Source organism: Mustelus asterias, chromosome 15, assembly GCF_964213995.1.
Source record: "Mustelus asterias chromosome 15, sMusAst1.hap1.1, whole genome shotgun sequence".
Lineage (NCBI taxonomy): Eukaryota > Metazoa > Chordata > Chondrichthyes > Carcharhiniformes > Triakidae > Mustelus > Mustelus asterias.
The window spans coordinates 34,822,561-34,849,877 of record NC_135815.1 but is presented as its reverse complement, the minus strand read 5'-3'; the positions used below and the strand labels follow the sequence as shown (position 1 = coordinate 34,849,877).

General features: G+C 41.9%; 1 protein-coding gene across 8 annotated transcripts in view; it reads left to right on the top strand.

The window, feature by feature from the left end:
• Positions 1-27,317, top strand: part of mark1 (MAP/microtubule affinity-regulating kinase 1) — a 179,278-nt gene that overhangs the window by 21,219 nt on the left and 130,742 nt on the right. The window contains exon 4 of one of the 8 annotated variants that reach the window (XM_078229759.1): positions 8,695-8,754. The exons of the other annotated variants lie outside the window; for them this stretch is intronic. Within the exon in view, the coding sequence (XP_078085885.1) occupies positions 8,695-8,706 (12 nt within the window). The 3' untranslated portion in view covers positions 8,707-8,754. Of the gene's footprint in view, positions 1-8,694; positions 8,755-27,317 lie in introns of those variants that run through there. 8 annotated transcript variants of the gene reach the window in all.

The following is a 27,317-nucleotide window of genomic DNA, read 5'->3' as shown; positions in this document are numbered from 1 at the left end:
GGGGAAAGGGTGGGTAGTGATTGGGACTGTAACGCAGTTGCTCTTGCAGAAAGCTGGCATGACTGCAACAGTTCAAATAGCCTCCTGTTTGTGCAGTAACCATTCTCTGATTGTATAAAAATGCTTGTAAGACAGTTTTCATCAAAAGTAAAGCTAGCCAAACAAATGAGAACCTTAGTTCTGTTCTTTATAGACACTGGCTTGATTCAACAAAAGTGCATGAACTTTAAATGGAATATTTGATACCTTCTGTTTATTTTTAAATACAGTAAGAAGTCTCACAACTAGGTGAAATAGGTTTCACCAGGTTTTAAATAGGAAGCTCAACTGTTGAGCATTTTTCCCCCAGAAATGTTAGTTTTTGAGTCCTTTTGGCTGTTACAAATTTAATGAATAAAGAGCTGAAATTGGGCCCGAGTGCTTTAGAAGAATACAGAGGGACCTTGGGGTTCAAGTCCATAGCTCCCTGCAAGTGGTCACACAAGTAGATACGGTGATACAGAAAGCATAAGGCATGCTTGTCTTTATTGGTTGGGGCATTGAGTACAAAAGTCAGGATGTCATGTTGCAGCTTTATAAAACTTTGGTTAGGCCGCACTTAGAGCATTGCATTCAATTCTGGTTGCCACATTACAGGAAGGATATGGAGGCTTTGGAGAGGGTGCAGAAGAGGTTTACCAGGATGCTGCCTGGATTAAAGTGTATGAGCTATAAGGAGAGACTGGACAAACTAGGATTGTTTTCTCTGGAGCGGCGGAGGCTGAGGGGAGCCCTAATAGAAGTTTATAAAATTATGAGAGGCATTGATAGGGTTGACAGTCAGAATCTTTTTCTCAGAGTTGAAATGTCTAATACAAGGGGACATCTACTTAAGGTGAGATGGGGAAAGTTCAAAGGTGATGTGAGGGGCAGGTATTTAGAGAGAGTGATAAGTGTCTGGAACATGCTGCCAGGTGTGGTGATGCAAGCAGATACGATAGGGGTGTTTAAGGGGCTTTTGGACAAGTACATGAGTATGCATGGTGTAGAAGAATATGGACCAAGGGCAGGCAGAAGGGATTAATTTAATTTGGTGGCATGTTTGGCGCAACAAGGGCCAGTGCTGTACTGTTCTATGTTCTAGTACATGCGTAAAGTTATTTTCCTGTAATTTGTGCTGCTATTTTGTGATATTTTACCACTTCAGTTTTTTAAGTTTTCATTTTCACTGATTGCCTTTGTATGATCACACATGAACATATATGTTGTCCTTTATTGCACATGTATAATATCATGTATATGTACCTTAAGAAGCAACAAAGCTGGAGAGAAGGAAATTATATCCATTTAGAAATATAAATTATTCATATGGGTTACAGAATCAACGAGTTGTGTTGAAGTAAAAAGATAATTAGTTTACATTTCTATTTGGAGCATCCCAGGTATGCCACGTTGTCATGGAAATGGGCTATGTGGGTTAGAATGTTCCGTTTCTTAATGTAGCTATGTGTGTGGTTACTCACAGAAGTAAGTGAAATGCAGAAAGCTGTGGCATACTTTTGGATTGATCCCAGGAAAAATGAATGAAACTTCAGGTTTCTTGTACTGTATGAGGGAATTCTTTGGGGGGGTGGGGGGGGGGGGGGAGAGAGTGAAAGGTAGAGCTGGGTTCATTGCATAAGTTGTTATAAACAGTAGCGTTAAGTTGGAATTATAGAATTACACAGTGCTGAAGAGGCCCTTTGGCCCATCAAGTCTGCACCGACATGCGAGTTAATAGTGATTTATTTGTTTAATTCCTCTATAGACACTAAAACTTTTTTTTTGTTTAAAACGTGAAATCTTGTGCTGTCATTTGTTTGGTTAATCATTGGGTGTTTGAATTTCTCTTTACATGTTAAAGGTCTCTGATAGGAACGAAACATACTGTCTAGCAATTCCCGCTGACAGCATTTAGTGTTAGTTATTCGAAATAGAGTTAGCAACCCCAACCTTGATGCTTTATTTCAAATTTGGTGGTTTGTTCAAACTGCGGAAATACCATGCGTGTTCATTTCCTTTTGTTGAATAAATGGATCTGTTTATAAACAAGCTTTGTGATGTATTGAATGGCACAGCCAGGGCTTCCAACCCAAGTGTATGAAGTATGAAGTTTTTTGGATGTTTTGTTACCTGCTGGAAGCTGCGCCTTGAGGAAGCTCTCAATTAAGGTCATAAGAGAAAGTAGTGAAGGACTTGTCTGAAGTAGTACATGGATTTGGTCTACTATTAAGTTACGGGGATCCTGTCACTTCAAAACTTGGTGTTGGGAGAGATTGAAGAGCTGGATAACTCTGCAACCAGCAGGTTTAAAAATAACTACAAAGCAATGCTTAGTTTGGATTCCGTTTCGTAAAAGAAGTTAAATATTGGTTTCAATTGTAAACTTTGTCTTGGTTTATTCATTTACAAGAATTACATATAATACGCACGTGGATTTCATTTTCTCTTGAATTATTGTAGAGCGGCACAGTGATTAGCACCGCTGCCTCACTGTGCCAGGGACCCAGGTTCAATTCCAGCCTTGGGTGACTGTGTGGAGTTTGCAAGGTCTCCCCACGTCAGCATGGGTTTCCTCCAGGTGCTCCGGTTTCCTTCCTACAGTCTAAAGATGTGCAGGTTAGGTGGATTGGCCATGTTAAGTTGCCTCTTTGTATCCCAAGATGAGTAGGTTAGGGGGATTAGGCATGATAAATACATGGGGTTACGAGGATAGGGCCTGGGTAAGATTCTCTGTCCGAGGTGGTGTAGATTCGATTGGTAAAATGACCACCTTCTGCATTGTGGGGATTCTATGATTGTGATATTGGAATGTGAACTCTGTTTTAACCTTAAATTTGGGTGACCCATATCTTGTTTACTTTTTCGTTACAATCCAATAATGTTAAATATTTGAACTAAGCAATTGAAAGAGAGAATTCCTTTAGGAATTCCTTTGACAAACATTATTTGTTGAAATGATGGAATAATACAAAATGGTACAGAAGTAGAATACCGAAGTGTCTTCCATGGCTCAGTTGGAATGCATTCTTTCCTTTGATTAACAAGGTTCCAGGTTCAAGTCTCAATGCAGGACCTGAGCACAAAAATCAAGGCTGACACTCCCAAAATCTCTTCATCCCCTTAGTGTCCAAAAGTAAATCTCAGACGATGCAGCATTCATAATGAATGGCAGAGCAAGCTCAAAAGGCGGCCAAATGGCCGCCTCCCTGCTCCTATTTTCTATGTTTCTATTCCTTTTTGTACTGTACCAGTACTGTACTAGCCTGGATTAGTGCAGTCCTGAGGAGTGCTGCGTGGTTGGGGGTGCTGTCTTTCGGATGATGTGTTAAACCAAGGCTCTATCTGCATGCTCGAGTGGATGTCAAAGATCCCATGCACTACTTTGAAGAAGAGCAGGGGATTACCCCTGCTGTCTTGGCCAATATTTATCCCTCAATTAACAGCATGAAAAACCGATCATTTGGTGATTATTGCATTGCTGTTTGTGGGAGTTGTGTGCATAATGCCTGCTCCGTTTCCGACATTATAACAATGACTGCACAGTTACTTCATTGGCTGTAAAGTGCTTTGAAAAGTGTTATATTAATGCAAGTCTTTTTTTTAAGAAGATGAGCTAATTACTCATCTTTTTCTGCTACATTGCTACTGGAGAATGGCATAAAAAAGTCACTGCATTCTTGGAGAGTTTGGATATGATGAAGCACAAACATAGTTGATATTTGCTCTCTATGAAATATGAATCATTTTGGTCATGCTGATATAATTTGCTTACCATGATGCATGGAACAGATTCTACTAACATTTTCGCTGGTGCTCCTTTAAGTTCTTTTATTGTTTTCTGCCATTTCCTGATTTAAATTAACCACTGAGCCATTGGAAGTTTTCTTCACTTGTGTTTAGTGTTGTTTCAAATAAAATGATATAAAATCTTACATCATTTGGGATATTTCAGAACAAAAAAATGTCTGTTTACAGTGCTTGTTTAATATTTTCCATTTTTGGTTGATTATGTAATTAGTCAGGTGTGTTTATCCTGATGCTGCTGTTATCTGCACGAGAATGGCCAGCATCTAAATTTGTTGTCATACTAGACATAGAATCCCTACGATACAGAAGGGGGCCATTTGGCCCATCAAGCCTGCATTGACAACAGTCTCACCCGGGCCCTATCCCTGTAACCCCATGTATTTACCCTGCAAACCCCCCTGACACTAAGGGTCAATTTAGCATGGCCAGTCTACCTAACCTGCACATTTTTGGAGTGTGGGAGGAAACCAGAGCACCCGGAGGAAAACTGCGTAGACATGGGGAGAATATGCTGCTGGAAGTCCAAACATTTATAACGCAAAGCACCAGAATGTTAGCAACAGCATTGCTGTAAAACCCCTTCATGCAAATTTCTTAGCTGTGCTTACTATTGGTAGATGAGAAGTGAATTTTGGAATGCAATGGCATGGGTCAGGAATACCTCATCAATCAAGAACAATGTATGAGGAGATTGAGGAGGAAAGGAAAGACCATTCTCATCGTAGTTAGTTTCTCTTTTTTTAATAAAAAAATCCTGTGATGGATCACTTTTACTATTGTGAGTTATGTAGAATGTAAAATGATCAACTTTTGAATGAAATTTGATTTACAAAAAGCATGCAATTTTTTTCTGTTTGGAATGGCATTGGCTGTTTACAACAGTCTGCATTGATATGTTTGTCAGCAATCACTAACTATGCAGTGAAATCTAGGAAGTGATTACAGTCATAATGATCCCCTCCTGCCCCAGTGGATGCTGTTTTGCTGATGTTTGATTTGCTCTGGCTTTCGGAGTCACAGGTTGTTCATGTTGTTGTGCAACATGGGTGTGCAGTGAAGGATTCCGATCTCTTCTCGTAGGGATGTTTTCCATTCCTAACTGAGACGGCACCACAATGGCAGGAGATGTTTAATAGAGAGGGGCTTCCATTGTCGACTCAGTCCTTCTGGGAAAAATCATTCCAAAAATAAGGAGCTTTTGTCTTTCAGTGTTAATGTTTGGACATTTAATTAATGTTGTCATTTCAGTCCTTCCTCTGTTTTTTACCGGGGTAATTACTGTCAGATGTGAGCGCACTTCTGCATGCAAGTAGATGAAAGCATCATATATTGAAGCTAAGTTACATTTGATTTGATAAATTCAAACATAGCTTATCTAATTGTCGTTTGTTGTGTTCCTGTTTCTGCTGACTGAGCACATTTTTTCATTGCTTTTCATTTTTCTTTTGGTTATAATGAATTGTGTTCCTGTCTTGGCAATGGGCAGACACTGTTCACTTTTGGTCCTTTGTTGAATTGTCAGACAACTTAAACCTGGCTTTAACCTCTTCTATTGAGGAAGGGAGGCAAAAGGCCAAGGTCCCATAGTGCAGCGCTCTCCAAACTTGGAAACAGTAACAGAGAAGTAAATAAAAACATAATTGATTTGGTGACAGCCAGCTTGGATTTTTGAAAGTCTTGAAACAAGAGTGTGATTGTGTGTGATTGTAAGGGTGAAACTGAGGTGAAGACAGGGTGAAACAGAAAGAGAATTTAACTGAGAATCTGGCAACTGACCCAGGACACTAGGAAGTCATTGTAGACTTGTTGCCTGAGAGATGGCAATAATACTATCCTAGGTTATCCAAGAAAACTTGATGCCTTTTGTCTGAAAGAATCTGTCCCATTTCCCAGGACAGAAAATGAGATGTACAATTCTTGCTCACACTGGTCAGGCAAGGAACTTCCTAGCATTCTAACTACACAGAACCGAGGAAATGCAATGGGGAATGAATTCCAGAAACACTGGGTATAATAATGCTTGGTTCAATAGAGCTGGTACCTGCATGCCTCTCTGTTCTTTTATAAAAAGACCGACAACAATATTAATCAAATCAGTTAGGGTAAGTGGTACACTTTAGGAGCTGTTGTGCCAAGACAGAATAGCGCCCTGGTAGCTCTTTAATCGTATAACTGGGATTTTTAAATAGAAGCTAGCTGGCAGAGAAAACCTTTTAGCTGACAATACAGTGGGTGGTATTTTTAACAGGAAAATTTGCTTTTAATTTTTTTTCAAGGCAATAAATAGTAGAAATATCTACTATTCAGAAGCCTCCTTTCATGACAACTTGTGTGTGTATATATGAGATTTTGAACCTGCATAAGAATTGCAATGTAATTGTTGGATTTGTAATTGTTCTGGCTGCAGATTTCTGTCTCAGGATTTTGAACATAAGAGTAGATATTCCATACTGTCCTGCATAAAACACAAAAGTGAAATGCTGTCAAGAGAATTTTGAGTGCATATATTTAATAATGTAAAACCAGTAATGGAGAGGAAGATCAGTCTGCTTTATTATCATGCATTATCGAGACATTTCTTTCTCCGTGCATCATTCTGATAGTCTGAGTGTGTGCTTTTATTGGTGCAGCTGTGCATTATTTGATGGGAGAGACTGTGTGAGTGTGTTACAAGGAGAGTACCAACACAACTTTAACCGGTTGATGAGTTGAGGTCCAAGTTAGGTTGTGAGAGAAGAATCAACTGTAGGTATTGGGATGCCAAGGCCACAGTATTCAAGTTAGGCCTGGTCAGGTTGCATCAGGATGGGGAAATTGATGATACTTGGGCACTTTCCTAGTAAAGCATAGGCTAACTGTGTCCACAGCGCTCTCAGAATAAATAACATGGGTAGATTTCCACCGTTCATGGAGCTTGGAAAGTAGTGAGCGCAGATCTGCCAAGTCTCAGTTGTTGAGAGAGACGATCGCTCAGTTTATTTTTTAAAAAGTTGTGTTGTCACATGTCACTCTTATAAACAGCCCAAATGTTTAAAACTTCTTAGTCATAGATGTCACTCTTAACATTTCACCAACTCTGGCCAATTTTCTGTTGGCAGTGCCTAACTGATAAGGGTGAGAGCGTTGGATTACATGAGTAATTTCAGGGTGTGAACCTTGTCAGGTGCGATGGTTTTCAAAAATCACTTTGCTCTTAAACATGACTACACGTAATTATTACACTGATCTTATGTAATGTTCAAATTATCTGCAGATTCAAATTTTTTGTGCAGCTCTGTCGCAGTTTAGAAATTGGATTCTGTTTATCCAGCAAATTTTATTTGTTTTTTTTTCATATTCCACTCTCCTGCTCAACCTGTACCATTTTTGATTCCGAGAATGCAATAAAATATGGAGTGGGGGCCGAACAGGTGGGGGAGCAGGGGTTGGGTGGGTGCGAGTGTCCATGGCTAAGGTGGGCCAGAGATAAAGCAGTGTTTCATATGTAGAAATCAACCATTGGTGATGGGAAAGGATCTTGGGTTTGAAAATGCATTTCAAGGTTGAACATGACACTGAATTTCTTCATAGATTGAAGTTTAAAGTACTGCTCAGGGAGAAGGATAGCATCAGTGAGAAGGGGACAGAGTTTATAATGGGGGACAAAAACAATAGTTTTTAGTCTTCCCAAAGTTTAGTTGAACAGGATGGCATAGTGGTTAGCATTGCTGCCTCAGCACCAGGGATCATGGTTCAATTCCGGCCTCCGGTGACTGACCGTGTGGAGTTTGCATATTCTCCGTGTGTCTGTGTGGGTTTCCTCCAGGTGCTCCAGTTTCCTCCCACAGTCCAAAGATGCGCAGGTTAGGTTGATTGGTCATGCTAAATTGCCCCTTAGTGTCAGGGGGACTTGGGTAAAGACTTGAGGCTAGGAGATAGTGCTTGGGTGGGATTGTTGTTGGTGCAGGCTCGATGGGCCGAATGGCCTCCTTCGGCACTGTAGGGATTCTATGAAGGAATTGTATTTCACTTGGGGAGACAGAGAGTACAGATGTAGTTGAAAGAGAGATGGCTGATTTTCATTAACATACATATGGAAGCTGCCATGTTCCAGTGGATTATGTTGCCAGATGACAATACATTGGTAAAGCAGCAGAGAGGGTTAAGGATGTATCTTTGTGGGGTGGGTGGGTGGGTGGACCTTGATAACATTGCCAAGCAGGTTGGACAAGCTGTAGCTGGAGGTTAACTGACTTCATTCATGCATGTAGGAGTGGAGAGGAAGACATAGTTAAAGATTAGGAGAGCAATTGGTGTGGAATTGACAGCAGACTCACTCGGGAATGTTGGAGAGGAAAGGGAGTCAATTAACATAACTGCTTGCAAAAATTACTTTGCAAAATTATCAGCTTCATAAGGCACAATTACTTTGGGATGTTTGGGATCCAAATGGCATTCTTAGATACGTGTGTGATCATTAAACAATGCAACATCTTGTTTTATTGAGTAAATGTCACCATAGTAATCAAAGCACTAAACACAAATAACAATCAAAAAGAGAAATGCAGATGCAGGAAATGCAAATCAAAGACAGAAAATGCTGGAGAACTTTTTGTAGGTCAGTCAGTTGGCATCTGGTGTGAGAGCAAATTAATATTTCAGAAGGAGGGAACAATTCTGACGGTGATTACAGCTGAAATCTTCACTCGTCTGCAAAGTGTCTTTGGCATATTCCGTTTCATCTTCAAACAGTAACTAGTTTGATAGAGGCAAATAAGGGGAAGTGGGTGTCACAGAAACCTAAAAACATGTAATAAGTGTTGACACCGGTTGGATACTGCTTCCCAGCATCACACCAAATCTTTTGTCATATCCCATCACACCCAGGTTGTCCATTGAATTTGAAGCATAAGCATTTCCAACGACCTACTGGGTAAATGCATGACCTGTTTCAGTACTAGAGCTGAGGTCACTGCTGCTTTGGCTGATCTTGGCCAGGGTGTGAGTTCAAGTGCTCTTGGCTTGGCTCAGAATCTCTGCAAAGGACGAGGAAAAAGCAACTAAGGACCCGGATCAAATGTCAGTTGAAAACTAAATCGATCTTAACTTTGATTCCATCTCAATCATTGGATGTGCCAGCACTCTCACTAGCTGACCTTGCATGTGTATAACAGCCATCTCTACTAGGCCTGTGGAACCATATGCCAGCCATTGTCAGATGCTTCAAGAGTGAGGAAGAGAAAATTACCAAAGTGGTTAGATACGACCACTTGTGTGATCAAGCAAAAATGTAACTGGTTTATGACTTTCAATGCACACGAAATACTGGCATGTAATCTTTGTACTCTGTTTTCAAAATAACCGATTACATTTAATGCTACGTGCATTGTAATGGGAAGTTTGTGTTTTGTGACTGATGTGCTGCCAGTGGTGTACGAGTTTGTTAAAACTATTAGCTTGTGTGTCATAAAAATGTCAGTCTTGGCAATTCCGTGACACAGTATGTGGTTACTCATGCTTTTAACAACATAAGGTATGTTAATTATACCTAATGACAAATAAAGGTTCTCTAAAGGTTAAACCAAGTGTTTTGCAATGCTGTCATGCTGTCTGTATGTTTTCATTGAGAATTTTAGCGTTTGATCGCTCCTAGGGAAATGTTGTAAATGTGAGTTCCAAGAACAGTACAAATAAGACATAACCTGGACAGACATCCTTGGTGCTGAGCAGTAAAGAGATCTTTAATTTGTGTTCTTTTTAATGTATCTGAAAGAATTTTGTTCAGAAAAGCATGCAACAGTCAAAGTAGTTGAGATTAAAATATATTTAAACAGTTGCACTGATGAAACTAAACAAAGAAGTTAATAAACCTATTCTTGTGCATACAAATAATTTATCTATGGGCTGAAAATGCTGGAAATACTCAGCAGGCCTGGCAATATCTGTGGAGAAAGAAATTGAGTTAACGGCCTGGTCTTTCATCCGTGAGATGAGTAGTGGGAGTTGGGAAATTTCCCGCCTGGGTCTGTGTCTGGTGCCAAAACAGCCAACAGCAACTTTCTGTGTCAAGCATACTTTTATTCATTCACCCTTGAGATTCCTCCTAGTTGCAAATGGTATAATCAAATACTATTAAAATTCAGAACTTTTCACAAATAATACCAACAAAATAACTAGAACATCTTCACACGTAAGTTAAGCAACATATTTACGGTGGGGGAGCAAAAGAGTAAAGATGTCTGATTCAGAGAAATTGAATATTTGTTGTCCTAGAGGGTTGTAGAATTGATGAGAGAGAAGGGGTGGAGGGACTACTTGGAGGGATTTAAACATAAGGGTGAACATTTGAGGTGTTTGCAGACAAATGCAGAACTATGAGGATAGTTGACAGGTAAACCACATTGGAAGCAGGATATAATATAGTTGGCAGTGTACCATGCGCTGCGTTTTACAGTGGGTGACAGTTGGAAAGCAAGCTAGGACAGCACCAGAGCAATTGAGTCCAAAATTAGAAAAAAAGGTATGAATGTGGGTTTTTGGAAGAAATTAGTTGTATGGTCAGAAGTAGGTGATGTTGTGGCGTGTGATGAGCTCTGCACTTTGCAAAAAGCTTGTGTTTGTGAGATATTTTATTAATCCCAAAAGAAATGGAGCTAGTTCTGGAAAAGGAACCTGTCATTGGATTTGCTAGCTGTGAGGCCATTTCTGAGAAGTAACTTGTTACTTGACATTGATATGGAGATGAGTTATATGTTATAGGTTCACTGGGTTGATACCCGGTATGGAGGTATTGTCTTGGAGAAGTTGACTATGTTGGACCTGTCCTCATTGGAGTTTAGAAGAATGAGAGGCGACCTTATTGAGACATATCGGGTTGTCAGGTGGCTTGACAGGGTAGACACTGAGAGGTTATTTCCCCTTTTGGGAGAGTCTGGGACCAGAGGGCATGATATTAGAATAAGAGGTTGCCTGTTTAAGACAGATATGAGGAAGAATTTCTTCTGAGGCTAGTGAATCTGTGGAATTCTTTAACCGAGAGGTCTATAGAGACTGGGTCATTAAGTATCTTCAAGGCTGAGATGGACAGATTTTTAATCAATAAGAGAATCAAGGGTTATGGCGATATGTCAGGAAAGTGGAGCTCGTTGGATTATCATATCAGATCAGCCATGATCTTATTGGATGGCGGAGCAGACTTAATGGGTCAAATGGCCTGCTTCTGCTCCTATGTCTTCTGGTGTTGAGAGAGCGTGGTAACCAGCAAAGGCAAGGGGAGGGCTCAAACTTTACCTTGTGTTGCAGCAGAACATGGTCACAGAACTATTATGTTGACTGTTTAAAGTGAAATTCTTCATTTCTATTGTAGAACCATTTGTTTAAAGTTTGTCTCTTAATATATAATTTTTTGATTTTGGTTTGATACAATAAAATGTTTTTTAAAAAGTGAGATTTTATTTGGTGGTTCTTTTCATTGGGATTGTTTGGGGATTTCTATCTTTTCAGGTTATTGGTCTCTATGGGGGAATCAGAAGAGTAAGTCGTTTTTGTGATAGAGATGTATGGGGGTCACATTGTTTATATCTTAAAGACTTGATTAGCTGTAAGTATTTGCATTCCAACCATTATTCATGTAAATTGAGTTTGTGTCTTTATATGCCCTGTTTGTGAACAGAATTCCCACTCACCTGAAGAAGGGGCTTGGAGCTCAGAAAGCTTGTGTGGCTTTTGCTACCAAATAAACCTGTTGGACTTTAACCTGGTGTTGTTAAACTTCTTACTGGGGGTCAGAAAGCCAGTGGAAGGTTGTACAGGATCAGTCGGAGGAAATGATCCAGACGCAAGATGGAAATTAGTGAGTCTATGGTGTGGATCACAGGCAAGAGCTTTCCCAGTGTTTAGCTTTGCGGCTCATACGAGACTGAATGTCATACAAGAACTAAATGGTAGGACTCTGAAGAGTGCAGTTGAACAGAGGGACCTGGGAATACAGGTTCAGAGTTCCCTAAAAGTGACGTCACAGGTGGATAGGGTCGTAAAGAGTGCCTTTGGTACATTGGCCTTTATAAATCGGAGTATCGAGTATAAAAGTTGGAGTGTTATGGTAAGGTTATATAAGGCATTGGTGAGGCCGAATTTGGAGTATTGTGTACAGTTTTGGTCACCTAGTTACAGGAAGGATGTAAATAAGATTGAAAGAGTGCAGAGAAGGTTCACAAGGATGTTGCCGGGACTTGAGAAGCTGAGTTACAGAGAGAGATTGAATAGGTTGGGACTTTATTCCCTGGAGCGTAGAAAATTGAGGGGAGATTTGATAGAGGTGTATAAGATTTTGATGGGTATAGATAGAGTGAATGCAAGCAGGCTTTTTCCACTGAGGCTAGGGGAGAAAAAAACCAGAGGGCATGGGTTAAGGGTGAAAGGAGAAAAGTTTAAAGGGAATATTAGGGGGGGGCTCTTCACGCAGAGAGTGGTGGGAATGTGGAATGAGCTGCTGGATAAAGTGGTAAATGCGGGGTCACTTTTAACATTTAAGAAAAACTTGGACGGGTTCATGGATGAGAGGGGTGTGGAGGGATATGCTCCAAGTGCAGGTCAGTGGGACTAGGCATAAAATGGTTCGGCACAGACAAGAAGGGCCAAAAGGCCTGTTTCTGAGCTGTAATTTTCTATGGTTCTATGGTTCTAACTGTGGCAGCATATAGGTAGTGGAGTGGTCCAAAGAGGTGTGGTTTGATATCTGAAGCACAGTGTGACAATAGACCTCTGATGGCTGTTAGAAAATGTATCTGTGATTGTATTCCGTGACAGTTGTGCTTCATTAATCTCTTGTGCCTTATTCTGATTTATCTCTGCTCAGCAGCCCCTCTTTCCAGTAGCGTAGATTGTAGACAGAGTTAGCTGATTGTTGTGCGATGATTGCAGTTTTGTTGCCCATTCACAAAATAAGTACTGTTCACTATTTGAGAGTGCAGCTTTCCTATCTTTTTCAGTATATTTATGATTGTGGTTCTGTGCAACTGAAACTTGAGAGGTTCTATTCAAAGGGTAGAGCACTTTTAACATATTAAAATCTTGAGAATAATTTAACTGTAAATTCTACATATTGGGTGCATTGGTTATGCTAAATTCTCCTTCAGTGTACCTGAACAGGTGCCGGAGTGTGGCAAGTAGGGGATTTTGACAGTAACTTCACTGCAGTGTTAATGTAAGCCTACTTGTGACAATAATAAATAAACTTAAACTTGATTGCTATTCACTTTGTTGCAGATATGTTGTTGCTTGCACGTACAGTTTTATTGCACTTGATTCTCATTGCAATCTCCCCTCCTTATTCATGCTTCTTTATCACATCTAATTAGGAATATTGAACTGTCATTCCTGCCCTTCATTAAGCCACTTATACTTTAAAATACAGAAAAGAGATTCCCCATTGAAAATTTAGCATGATCGAAAATCTCCCACTATCGTTATACGTTGCACTGTCCCTTAAGTGGACATCCCATTATCCAGGAACCAGTCCTGTGAGGCTTGCTTTCTTCTTACTGCCCTAACTGGGTAACTTCTAATCGTGGAATTGTCTTTCATTCTGAAGATTATGCTGCAGACCCTTTCCTCTAACTCCAAGCTAGGTGAATCTTCCACAAAGATTCCTCACAAACTCGGCCTTCGTTCTGAACAAAAGCTCCCAGCCATGTTTCATGTGATGAATGATAAGAGTCAGCATTTTTTCTGCTTAAAGTGCAGGCCTAGCTGCTTCTATCTCTTGCTTTTTTACCTCTCAATGGCAGCAGATCACACAAGATAGAAGCGCCAACTACAAATTGATGTCAGTCTGATATATTTATGAGATTTATAGAGAAGTCTGTAACCTAATCTCAAGAATAGCTCCCTCTACTCTCCATTACAACAGGAAGCACATTAGCTTTGTATCTAAATAGAAATGTAAATTAATTACTTTTGATCCCAACTCCTTTTTATCTTCAAAGTAAATGTATGATTTATAGCACCACTGTTTGCAAATTGATACCTATAGCACCTTTCTGGGATTTTGGGAGCCTTGGGATCTACTCATGGAATATTCAGAGACTATGATTATTGCCACTAAGCATTAGTACGGTAAAATAATCTGAGTCTTCCTTTGATCTCCAACAATCCAACCACTCAGGCTTACTATCAGGCAAACTGCACTTACCCCCATGTTAAAGACACAGTTCCAAATAAATCTTATTATTGTAACATTCATCTCACCTCTGGAATTTAGCTTATTTTTCCCCATGTTTGGATCAAAGCTGTAATGAAGGTTGGAGTTTAAAAATAGGGAGGTTTTGTTGCAATTGCGCAGGGTGTTGGTGAGGCCTCACCTGGAATACTGCGCACAGTTTTGGTCTCCTAACCTAAAAAAGGATATAGTAACATTGGAGGTTGTCCAAAGGAGATTCACCAGGCTACTTCCTGGGATGAGAGGGTTGTCCTGTCAATAGTCTGGGTCCGTATTCCTTGGCATTTAGAAGTGTGAGGGGTGGCCTTATTCAAATATATAAGATCCTGCAGGGGCGTGACATGAGATGGTGAGATGTTTTCATTGATGGGAGAGTCTCGAACAAGGGGACATAGCTGCAAGGCAAAGGGTCAGTCATTTAAAAACTGAGTTGCGTAGAAATTTCTTCTCTGGGCGCCAAAGGATGGTGGAGGCTGGATCATTAGAAGCATTTAAAGTGAGGTGCATAAATATTTGATAGATTGAGGAATAGAGGGCAATGTGGAAATGGCACAGAAAAGGAATTGAAGCTGGCATAGATCAGCCATGATCATATTGAGTGGCGGGGCAGGTTGAAGGGCCTAGTGGCCTACTCCTGCTTCTATTTCTTGTGTTCTTATGTTTGTGAGGTGGGTAGTCGAGCATTCCTCACTGAACCCAAACTAAACATCGGTGAACAGGTTATTACTGAGTAAATGCTGCTTGATCGCACTGCTGGCGACACCTTCCAGCGCTTCTGTGATTGAGAGTAGGTTGATGCAGTGGGGTGGGGAGGGGGAGAGGGAATGTAAGGTGCTAGATTGGATTTATTTATTTTTTTCCTGAACGGACATACTTGGGTAATTTTCCACTTTTGCGTTATAGCACTAAAGTTTACTACTAAAAATCTGTAAGTTTCTGGTATTTTCCACTGTCGGAAGCGGACCAGTAATACAAATAAGTTATCGCCATTTCTACAGAGGCAAGAAAACCACTTCACTAGCAGGTTTCATTTCCTCATTCTAAAGGTCAAGCCCGATTAGAAAATGTAGCTGGCTGGACGTGTCACTGTAACTGCTACCTCATCCTGGCTATTTTAATTTTGTTGGCTCTTAAGGACGGGGTAGATGATAAGCAGGCCTCCCCTGGTTTTTTTTTTCAACTATCCACCATCAGAAGGCAACATGCTTTTTGCAAAAATAAAGTGTTTTAACTCCCAAATGCATTCATTGTCAGGAACTGGCAAGTGATAGGCGTTGATAAGTTTTTAAAGGAAAGATAAACGTTTATTGTTCAACACCCGAGAATGTGCAGCTACACCTACACTCGCACAGATACATACACACTGAGGAAAAGATGTGATACAGAAGTAGCAGTGTTTGTTTTATGATTTTGAGACTTTGTTACACTTGTTTTTCCCTGGGGTGAGACCTTTTTGTCCACTGATGAATAGTTCTGGTAGTTTAAAAGGACAGATTTGCTGCTGTTAAATGTTGCAGGAGCAGATTTCTCTACTCCAGTCACGACGCATTAGCAGAGCCTTGGTGCAGTTCCTCGGGTAGAGAGTTCAAGGCCAACTTGGTTCTCTGTCAATATGTGGCCAACGCCGGCTTAAGAGCAGGTGTTCTCAAACAGTGAGGGGGAATTTTCCCCCTCCAGCCGCCATGGGAATCGTTGCGGGCGGGGAGCGGTCCATGCAAAGGTCTGTTGACCGTGTGTGGAATTTTCTGATTTTGGGGCGAGCGTGAAAATCCAGCCCCTGGTCTTTTTCTTTCGTCGGTGCAGATGTTTTTACCTGCCTGATCAGAATATGCCCAATCACACGAGAAACCTTTGCAGAAAACCGCCAACCTTGTCCGTGGCTGAGATTCTCCAGTGCTGCTGAAGTGAATGGCTGAGTGCCAAATTCTCCTTCTTGCTGGCAGTGGGCTAGCCACGGATGAGATCAGAGAATGACCCCACCCCCTTGTCTTTGTCATGTGACCAGAGCTTCACACTTTATTGTCCTCATAAAGAATTTCAGATGGTTAGGTCATTCATACAATGGAGTTCAGATGTCACTCTTCCACATACCACTTTGATAACTTGAAACTTTTAACACCCATTGTTTCTGAATTTCAAATTTGGAGTCACAGAGGCTACAACCGTACTGTGAAACCTGTCTTTTTAATTAGTTGGAGAAATGCAGCCATTATTTGAGGAAGGGTTGTTTGCATCTTAATGACTTGGAGACTTGTCCAGGCATGGAAATGAGCTCCGTGGTCTTATAGTTCCATGTGTTTGCGAGAATAAGTTTTAAGTTTATTAGTGTCACAAGTTACATTAACATAACAATGAAGTTACTGTGAAAAATCCCCTGGTGGCACACTCCGGCACCTGTTCGGGTACACTGAGGGAGAATTTTAGCCTGGCCAATGCACCTAACCAACATGCCTTTCGGGCTGTGGGAGGAAACTGGATCACCTGGAGCAAACCCATGGAGAACGTGCAGACTCCACACACACACACTGACCCAAGCCGGGAAACGTATCGCTTCCACTATAAAGCAGCAAAGTGGTCTGCGTCACATTAGGTGGTTTCCACTCCTCACACAGGCCATTTGGGGCAAACGGCAAGGAAGAGAAAGAAGTTTTGGATTGTCATAGATCACAATCAGCTCCAAAGTGTTAGCACCGTGATGTAAAATTGAAGCATCTTGGATAGGGCTACCACTTTTTAAAAAGAAGGTACTAACTAATTGCCAGTAGCTTTGTCAGTGGTTGGTTAGTGCATTTGTGTGTGTGTGTGTATAATCATGCAATGAGACCTGGAGAAAAAATTGCCACACCTACTTCGCAGCCACTAATGATCAGAACCTACAACTGCATCAATCCTATGGAAAATATCAGCAATGCAATTTGTAATGATAAATGTCAACACGCATGATCATAAGATCATGACTATAGAAAAACGTCTGCAAGATGTTTAATAAAATGCACACCTTTTTTCCCTTTTTGTATTTCCCTTGTCTTTTTGTTTAATGCTTTCTCTGTGTGTATCATGCATGCATACAAGCACAGTTATGCCAAGGATAGGATAGCAAAAGAGGGAAACTGTTTGCGTTTCTATTTTCGCTGAGCACTGTTTTTTCTCCACAAAGCTGGGTGAATTATGCTGTAGAGTGCTGTATCTGTCTCGTGACACGGCATCGTCGCTGAATAACAAGTTATGAATGACATTTTTTTTTCTGCTCTCCCTGTTATGACTAACTTGGGTAGTATATACATCCTTTGGAAATCAATGCACTTGGTAACCTGGTCAAAAACCGATGGTACTTTTATTTCAATAATGATGGGCAGCCATGGTAATTTGACTTGTCCACTTCATCTGACGAAGGAGCAGCGCTCCGAAAGCGAATGGCATTTGCTACCAAATAAACCTGTTGGACTTTAACCTGGTGTTGTTAAAACTCTGAATTTGACTTGTGGCCATGGACTATTCTTGTAATAATATCGTAGAAACGTAGAGCAACAGAAGAAGGCCATTCCACCCATTGGGCCTGTGCTGGCTGTTTAGTAGAGCTATCCAATTCATCCCATCTCCCTTCTCTTTCCCAATAGCCCTGTGCATTTCTTTTTCCCCTGCAAGTATTTATTCAACAACACGAAAACAGAAAATGCTGGAAAATCTCAGCATGTCTGACAGCATCTATGGGGAGAGAATAGAGCCAACGTTTCGAGTCTAAATGACCCTTCGTCAGAGCTCAAAGGAAATCGGCAGAGATTTATACTATGGGGGGGGGGTGCTGGAATTGGACAAAGGAAATCTAAATGAGGATAAAGAAGGCTGGGAAAGGGGCTAAAAGTGTCCATTAAGTGATCAGAATGGCAGAACATAGGTGCAGATGGTTAAGGGACTGCCTGGGGATCATGGCAGTTGCCCTGCAGGCCGGGGGAGAGGACAAGAAAGAGAGCTGGAATGGAGAAGTTTAAAAAATGGAAGTGAGAAAGAAAGATGATGAAATGGATGAATGAGATGAAAAGAAGAAACAAAATGAAATAAAATAAATGGAAATGGGGCGAAGGTGGAGGAGAGAGTTCATACCCTGAAGTTGTTGAACTCAATGTTCAGTCCAGAAGGCTGCAAAGTGCCCAATCGAAAGATGAGATGCTATTCCTCCAGTTTGCGTTGGGGTTCGCTAGAACAATGTAAAAAGCCAAGGACGGACATATGGACAGGAGAACAGTGTGGTGTGTTGAAGTGGCAAGCGACAGGAAGGTCTGGATCCTCCTTACGGATGGACCGAAGGTGTTCAGCAAAACAGTCACCCAGCCTGTGTTTGGTCTCTCTGATGTAGAATAGACCGTATTGGGAGCAGCGAAAGGAATAGACTAGATTGAAGGAGGTACGTGTGAAGCGCTGCTTCACCTGAAAGGGGTGTTTAGGACCTGGGATGGTGGACAGGAAGTAAGTAAAGGGACAGGTGTTGCACCTTCCACAATTGCATGGGAAAGTGCCGTGGGCAGAGGGTGAGGTGTTGGGTGTGATGGAGGAGTGGACCAGGGTGTCCTGGAGAGAACGGTCCCTGCGGACAGAGGGAGTGAGAAGATGATGTGTTGAGTAGTGGCATCATGCTAGAGTTGGCGGAAATGGTGGAGGATGATCCTTCTAATATGGACAAGTATTTATTCCGTTTGTTCTTTGAACGTTCCTATTGAATCTGTTTTTAGCACCCTTTCAGTCCTTGCCTTCCAGATCACAAGAATGCACTTTGTTGAAAAAGATTTATAAAATATTTCTAGTCTCTTCTGGTTCTTTTGCCATTTATTTTAAGCCTGTGTCCTCTGGTTACTGACCCACCTGCCATTGAAAACACGCTCTTATTTACTCGATCAAAACCATCATGATTTTAAATACTGCCTAAAACCCTTGGGACTGAGACCTTCCCAGATTTCAGATAAGAAAACCTAAAGCCTCTCCTAGGCCAAATACAATGAAAAAGATACCAATCTCATGGAATAAATTAAATAAGATTGTTTTCAATAGGGTGGCATGGTGGCACAATGGTTAGCACTGCTGCCTCACAGCACCAAAGACCCAGGTTCGATTCTGGTTTTGGGTGATTGTCTGTGTGCAGTTTGCACATTCTCACTATGTCTGCGGGGGTTTCCTCCGGGAGCCAGGGTTTCCTCCCACATCCAAAATGTGCAGGTTAGGTGCATTGGCCATGCTAAATTGCCCCGTAGTGTTGACAGATGTGTAGGTTAGGTGAATTAGCCATGGTAAATATGCAGGGTTACAGGGATAGGACTGGGGAGTGGGCCTGGGTGGGATGCTCTTTTGGAGAGTCAGTGCAAAGATGATGGGCCGAATGGCCTCTCTCTGTGCTGTAGGGATTCTATGGTTCAATAAACTATGAAACGATTACAAAATAGTGCATACATAGCTTGAATAATTATTTTTGTATTTATCAACTACTCTGGTTGAGCTTGAGGCAGTGGGCACATCTGAGTTATCTGAGGATGATGATCGACCAGAAATACAATTTTCCAGCGTAGAAGCTGCATTTGAAGTTGAAGTCAGGTCAACAACACTCTGCTCAGATAATTGTATTTCCTTCATAAACTTAGACTTCTCTTTGATTAGTTTTTCTTGAATCTTGTAAACCTGCATTATCTCTTGCTCTGTTACGCAGTTACTTTGCTCCAGGTCATAAATTAAATCTTCACATATTTGTCCATGGGCACTTTCTCCACCTGATCACCACTGTTGTCCCTCCTCTGGATATAAAACCTTTTCCAAAATACACCAAGTGTGTGAGCAACATTGTCTATGTTCATAACTTCTTCGATATCTTGTTTATCCAATAGTTGAGTAGCTTTTGAGAGGACAACCCTCTTTCGCACACTATAAATCCAGAAATCATGTTTTTTTTCTCATAGATGCAATAAATTCTTCAAAATTAGCATCATCATTAAACATAGTTGCCGGACATAGGTTACACCTTAAGTCACTTGGTGCCACGTATGCGCAGTGGCTCAGATGGTGGCCTTCACTGAAAATTTTTTTTTGAAACCTTGCTATTCCCTGAAATCACAGCACTAAGCATATGCATCATATATTCGTCTTTATGCTTCGACTTCATGGATCTTAAATTCCTTGGTTTATTGGCTGTATTAGTGATGTTACATTCAGCGGGGAGGGGGGATGGGGATAAATCTATGCCGAACGCATTGGTCGGAATTTTCTGGCTATTCACGCCCTGCTACCACTGCAAACGGGGACGCAGAATTTGGCGCTCAGCCAAATCTCTGTTCACTGCAGTGGGACCAGAGAATCGCGCCAGTGTGAACAGTCAGACAATTCCAGGCAATTCTTTTGTGAGTTCAACATCAAGGTGCACTGATTAATTGTCAAGCAACAACAGTGCTTCCTTTTTTTTGCAGTGCTGCCTATGGAGGTATCTGCTGACCATTTTGACATGATGACCGAACTTTATTATCAGCACCAAATTCAAACCTTTTTTTATTACAGAGAAGATGGGTGGAGGAGTTCAGGCCGGTTGGTAGGTCATGTGGGCCTAAGGGTCATCCCAGTGGAGCGTGGGCACTAGACTGGTAATTGAAGGGAGAAGTTGGCTACCAAGAACCAGGGGCTAGCAAAATTGTCCTAGTAACTCAGAATTTGTTTTTACTACAGATGAAATGCAATTCTTTGAAAAATGCCTGGTTCTTGGACAAATCAGTTTTTGGCGAGCTAGATTTTAGATATCGTATCCATACCTCCTTTTTATCCTTCTCGGCACTGCTGCCTTACAGCGCCGGGGCCCAGGTTCGATTCCTGGTTTGAGTCACTGTCTGTGCAGAGTCTGCGTGTTCTCCCCATGTCTGCATGGGTTTCCTCTGGGTGCTCCGGTTTCCTCCCACAGTCCGAAAGACGTGCTGCTGAGGTGCATTGGTCATGCTAAATTCTCCCTCAGTGTACCCAAACAGGCACCGGAGTGTCGCAACTAGGGGATTTTCACAGTAACTTCATTGCGGTGTTAATGTAAGCCTCCTTGTGACATTAATAAATAAACTTTAAAAAATCTGCTTGAAGGAGAACAACCCGAGCTTCTCCAGCCTCTGCATATAACTGAAGGCCTCATCCCTCAAATCGGGTGTGTCTCAGAGGTCGAATTTCAAATGCTGTATTGACTATCGTGCCTGTGGCAGAGTAATCCCACTCCACCAATTATGTAATAATCTGATCTACAAATAGCTGAAAACCGATACCTTTCAAAACATTTGTCGGAAAAATGAAAGGAAATGTCGACAGAAATTTAGTAAGTTGGTATGAGTTTGACTTTTGGGGAAAAGTTATATATTTTATCAACTGTTAAATCTGCAGATTATTTGGCTGATTTACTTTTGTTTGCAAACTCCAGAGACAGGGTTATATTTCTTAACATCGGTCTTTTTCAAAGCTTTCAGGGCTGATCAAGCACAACTCACACACCAGTTACTGGATACTCGACGTTCACACTGACGGCTGAGTTGAACTCTATTTTTAGTAGTCTCAGACTACTGGATGTCAGATTATTTCCAACCCAACCCTTGGACCGTCATTAAATGAACGTGTAAACCTCCGCAAGAGTGTGGTTTTTTATCAAAGTCCGAGGATGGAGGGGAAAGAAATGGAAATTTAAATGAATGGCTTTCCAGAATGCCATGTTTTGGAAGTGAATTGGTGTTACTTTTAAGCACCAACTCATCTTGACCCACCTCATACTTCTGCTTGGTATTTAGATTATGGCAGAAATTACAATTTGAGTTTTTTCCCCCAAATGTTTTGATTGCCAAATTGCTGAATTTCTGCCTTTTCTTAATGTATGCCTGATATAGGCTGTAGCACAATAACGATGAGTAATTAATAAACTGAAAATCAAAATCTGGTGGATAATTTCAGCAAAATTACAATAACGAGCCAAAAATCAGTGGAACTAATCCTATGTCTTTTTTTGGATAGAAAGTAGCTCTCTTCCGTACATCCGTAATCACAAGGCTTGTGGTTCTGGACTGTGAATGTGAAGTAACAATGCTATCCTTCGCTGACAGTAGTAGCATCTGTTTAATATTAGAACATGACCTTCAGCACATGGCACTTGCAGCATACTGAAAAGGTGACTTCAGCAAAATTCAGTTTGAAGGTGGCCATTAAACTCTCATGCTTCCAGACACATCTATTGATGAATCCTTGCACCATCCTCATATTCTCATGAAACATGTGGTCCTGCTGGGAAGTGTCTTTTTTCATAGAAGCGAGAGTTAAATGCCTAGTTAATTGTTATGAGTTGGGCGGGGGTAGGCAGGTAAGGACTCGGAAGGATTGTTTTTTTGCATGAAGCATGGTTGCCTTTGCCAAGTTTCATTGCAGGATTTCACAAATGAATCAGTCTGAAGGAAAATCTTAGAACATAGAACAGTACAGCACAGAACAGGCCCTTCGGCCCACGATGTTGTGCCGAGCTTTATCTGAAACCAAGATCAAGCTATCCCACTCCCTATCATCCTGGTGTGCTCCATGTGCCTATCCAATAACCGCTTAAATGTTCCTAAAGTGTCTGACTCCACTATCACTGCAGGCAGTCCATTCCACACCCCAACCACTCTCTGCGTAAAGAACCTACCTCTGAACCTACCCTATAGTTATGCCCCCTTGTAATAGCTCCATCCACCTGAGGAAATAGTCTTTGAACTCTATCTATCCCCTTCATCATTTTATAAACCTCTATTAAGTCTCCCCTCAGCCTCCTCCGCTCCAGAGAGACCAGCCCTAGCTCCCTCAACCTTTCCTCATAAGACCTACCCTCCAAACCAGGCAGCATCCTGGTAAATCTCCTCTGCACTCCTTCCAGCGCTTCCACATCCTTCTTATAGTGAGGCGACCAGAACTGCACACAATATTCCAAATGTGGTCTCACCAAGGTCCTGTACAGTTGCAGCATAACCCCACGGCTCTTAAACTCCAACCCTCTGTTAATAAAAGCTAACACACTATAGGCCTTCTTCACAGCTCTATCCACTTGAGTGGCAACCTTTAGAGATCTGTAGATATGGACCCCAAGATCTCTCTGTTCCTCCACAGTCTTCAGAACCCTACCTTTGACCCTGTAATCCACATTTCAATTAGTCCTACCAAAATGAATCACCTCACATTTATCAGGGTTAAACTCCATCTGCCATTTTTCAGCCCAGCTTTGCATCCTATCTATGTCTCTTTGCAGCCTACAACAGCCCTCCACCTCATCCACTACTCCACCAATCTTGGTGTCATCAGCAAATTTACTGATCCACTCTTCAGCCATTAAGTCATTAATAAAAATCACAAAGAGCAGAGGACCAAGCACTGATCCCTGTGGCACTCCGCTAGCAACCTACCTCCAATCCGAAAATTTTCCATCCACCACCACCCTCTGTCTTCGATCAGATAGTAAGAAGTCTCACAACACCAGGTTAAAGTCCAACAGGTTTATTTAGTAGCAAATACCATAAGCTTTCGGAGCAGAGCTCCTTCGTCAGATGGAGTGGATATCTGTTCTCAAACAGTACACAGACACATAAATCAAATTACAGAATACTAATCAGTATTCTGTAATTTGATTTTCCATGTATATGACATCAACTGCCCTACCTTCATCAACACACTTAGTTACCTCCTCAAAAAATTCAATCAAATTTGTGAGGCACGACTTGCCCTTCACGAATCCGTGCTGACTATCCCGGATTAATCCGCATCTTTCTAAATGGTCGTAAATCCCATCCCTAAGGACCTTTTCCATCAATTTACCAACCACCGAAGTAAGACTAACCGGTCTATAATTACCAGGGTCATTTCTATTCCCTTTCTTAAACAGAGGAACAACATTCGCCATTCTCCAGTCCTCTGGCACCATCCCCGTGGACAGCGAGGGCCCAAAGATCAAAGCCAAAGGCTCTGCAATCTCATCCCTTGCCTCCCAAAGAATCCTAGGATATATTTCATCAGGCCCAGGGGACTTATCGACCTTCAGTTTATTCAAAACTGCCAGGACATCCTCCCTCCGAACATCTATTTCCTCCAGCCTATTAGCCTGTAACACCTTCTCTTCCTCAAAAACATGGCCCCTCTCCTTGGTGAACACTGAAGAAAAGTATTCATTCACCACCTCGCCTATCTCTACTGACTCCATACACAAGTTCCCACTACTGTCCTTGACCGGCCCTAACCTCACCCTGGTCATTCTTTTATTCCTCACATAAGAGTAAAAAGCCTTGGGGTTTTCCTTGATCCGACCCACCAAGGACTTCTCATGTCCCCTCCTAGCTCTCCTAAGCCCCTTTTTCAGCTCATTCCTTGCTAACTTGTAACCCTCAATCGAGCCATCTGAACCTTGTTTCCTCATCCCTACATAAGCTTCCCTCTTCCTTTTCACAAGACATTCCATCTCTTTCGTGAACCATGGTTCCCTCACTCGGCCATTTCCTCCCTGCCTGACAGGGACATACCTATCAAGGACACCCAGTATTTGTTCCTTGAAAAATTCCACTTTTCATTAGTGCCTTTCCCTGACAGTTTCTGTTCCCAACTTATGCCCCCTAATTCTTGCCTAATTGCATCATAATTACCTCTCCCCCAATTGTAAACCTTGCCCTGCCGTAAGGCCCTATCCCTCTCCATTGCAATAACAAAAGACACTGAATTGTGGTCACTATCTCCAAAGTGTTCTCCCACAACCAAATCTAACACTTGGCCCGGTTCATTTCCCAGTACCAAATCCAATGTGGCCTCACCTCTTGTCGGCCTATCCGCATATTGTGTCAGGAAACCCTCCTGCACACACGGCACAAAAACTGCCCCATCCGAACTATTTGACCTACAAAGGTTCCAATCAATATTTGGAAAGTTAAAGTCCCCCATGACAACTACCCTGTGACCCCCACACATATCCATAATCTGCTTAGCAATTTCTTCCTCCACATCTCTATTACTATTTGGGGGCCTATAGTAAACTCCTTACAACGTGACCGCTCCTTTCCTATTTCTAACCTCAGCCCATATTACCTCAGTGTGCAGATCCCCCTCGAAGTGCCTTTCCGCAGCCGTTAAACTATCCTTGATTAACAATGCTACTCCTCCACCTCTTTTACCAGCTTCCCTACACTTACTGAAACATCTATACCCCGGAATGTCCAACAACCATTCCTGTCCTTGTTCTACCCACGTCTCCGTAATGGCCACAACATCGTAGTCCCAAGTACCAATCCACGCCCCAAGTTCATCTACCTTGTTCCGGATGCTCCTTGCATTGAAGTAGACACACTTCAACCCACCTTCCTGTCTACCGGTACCCACCCTTGACCCTGATACCTTCCCCAATACCTCACCACCCTCAACACTGACTTCTGGACTACAACTCCTTTTCCCACTCCCCTGACAAATTCTATGTATGTGTGTGATATACATGTGAACGATTGAGAGTCTTTATGGACTAAGGCTATGTTTGGAACACATGTATTCGTTGAAAGGGCTGGGTTCACCTGAGGCTTTGAAAACAAAAATTGCCAATTTAAAGCAGCAACAGTCCAAAGCATGACACATCATTAATCCAGCATACATAATATAAACATGCATTGCTTTTTCTGGTAACTTGAACTGTTTTGCAAAAGAAAATTGTTGACAGCTTATGTAACTATATGCCAAAAACACCATTCAATCGGCAAAACAATCCTGTATTTTGTCATTTGAAGCCTAAAAAATTAGCAGGCCTTCCAGTTTGATCATAGAATCCCTACAGTGCAGGAGACCATTCAGCCCATCAAGTCTGCACTGACTCTCTTGACAGAATATCTTACCCACCCCCACCTCCGTAATTCCACACATTTGCCATGGCTAATCCATCTAACCTGCACATCTTTGGACTGTGGGAGAAAACCAGAGGAAACCCACGTAGATACGGGGAGAACGTGCAAACTCCACACAGACAGTCACCCAGGCTGGAATTGAACCCGGGTACCAGATACCGTGAGGCAGCAGTGCCAATGCAAAATCTGACTTTTCACAAATGATCCATGCAATGCGTGCTGCATTGTGTGAAGTAGTTGAGTCTCAAGTTGCACACTTTTGCAAGTAATTTAAGTTGCAAAGCTGCAAATCATCATTGTTGCTATTAGCATTTATTTACCATGGCAGAAAAGATACATTATGTGGATGACCTAGGTGAGAGCTAAAACTACAGATATGGCAAGTTATGAAACTTAATGCATCATAACTTGAATTAGCATGACTGCAGTTACATTGGAGTAATGCTGGTCAAGCGATTGAGGCAGCTCATTTATTTATTCCCATAATTTCCACACTCAGTTGCATCATAACGGGAATGGTGGTGGTGGTGGGGGGGGGGTGGGGGGTGTTTAATAGTGCCCCAAGAAAATGCTGGGACCCCACCCCCCCCAAAGTCCCCAGGTAAGGATTGCACAACAATTACCTGCGATGTTAAAACTTCCATTGGGCAATTGCCCTACAGGTGGAACCATCCGAACTGTACAATATGAATCACAAGCTTTGAGTGGTTCGAACTGTTTTACCAGAATAGTTACTCAGGACAAATTAGAAGAATGAAAACTATTTCTTACTCCTGGCTAAATATAGTACTGGACCCTGCCCCCCCCACCACCAACTCATGGGAACCTCCTGATCTCTTGACCCTTTCCCCTTCTAACTGACCACACCCTGACCAACTGACACACTCCCCACCCCTGAACCATCCCAACTAACAGACTCTCACCCTCCAATCTCATCTCATCTCAAGTACAAACTTGCATTCTTCCTAGCTTCTGAAAGTGGCTGAACCTTTAAACTTGGCTGCTTTGTCAGCTGGTGCTTTATTTACAACTCTAACAGCAGTACACACAGTGCTATCAGTTAGCAGTTTATCTCTGGGGGTGTCAGAGGAACTGACACTCCCAGTTAAGTACAAGGCAAAGATTCACTGATTGGCCCATCAATTGGATCCTTAATCAGGGAGATCATACTCCAGTAGCCAACCTCAATGGCCTGATTGAAGTCATTACAATGGCTACCTTACCACTGAGTCGCCAGACCTCAGCACAAGGCCTCAGCGAATGTGCTGCACTAGGCAGATCTTGACTGGCTTGAGTTGGAAGGATGGGTGAGAAAGGAGTGGCTGGATTTCCAGATAAGAAACTCGGAACAGTGTGGCAATCCAGCTCTGAATATCTCCGTAGAAGTTCAGGCTTTTAGTTTTCTGGAGACC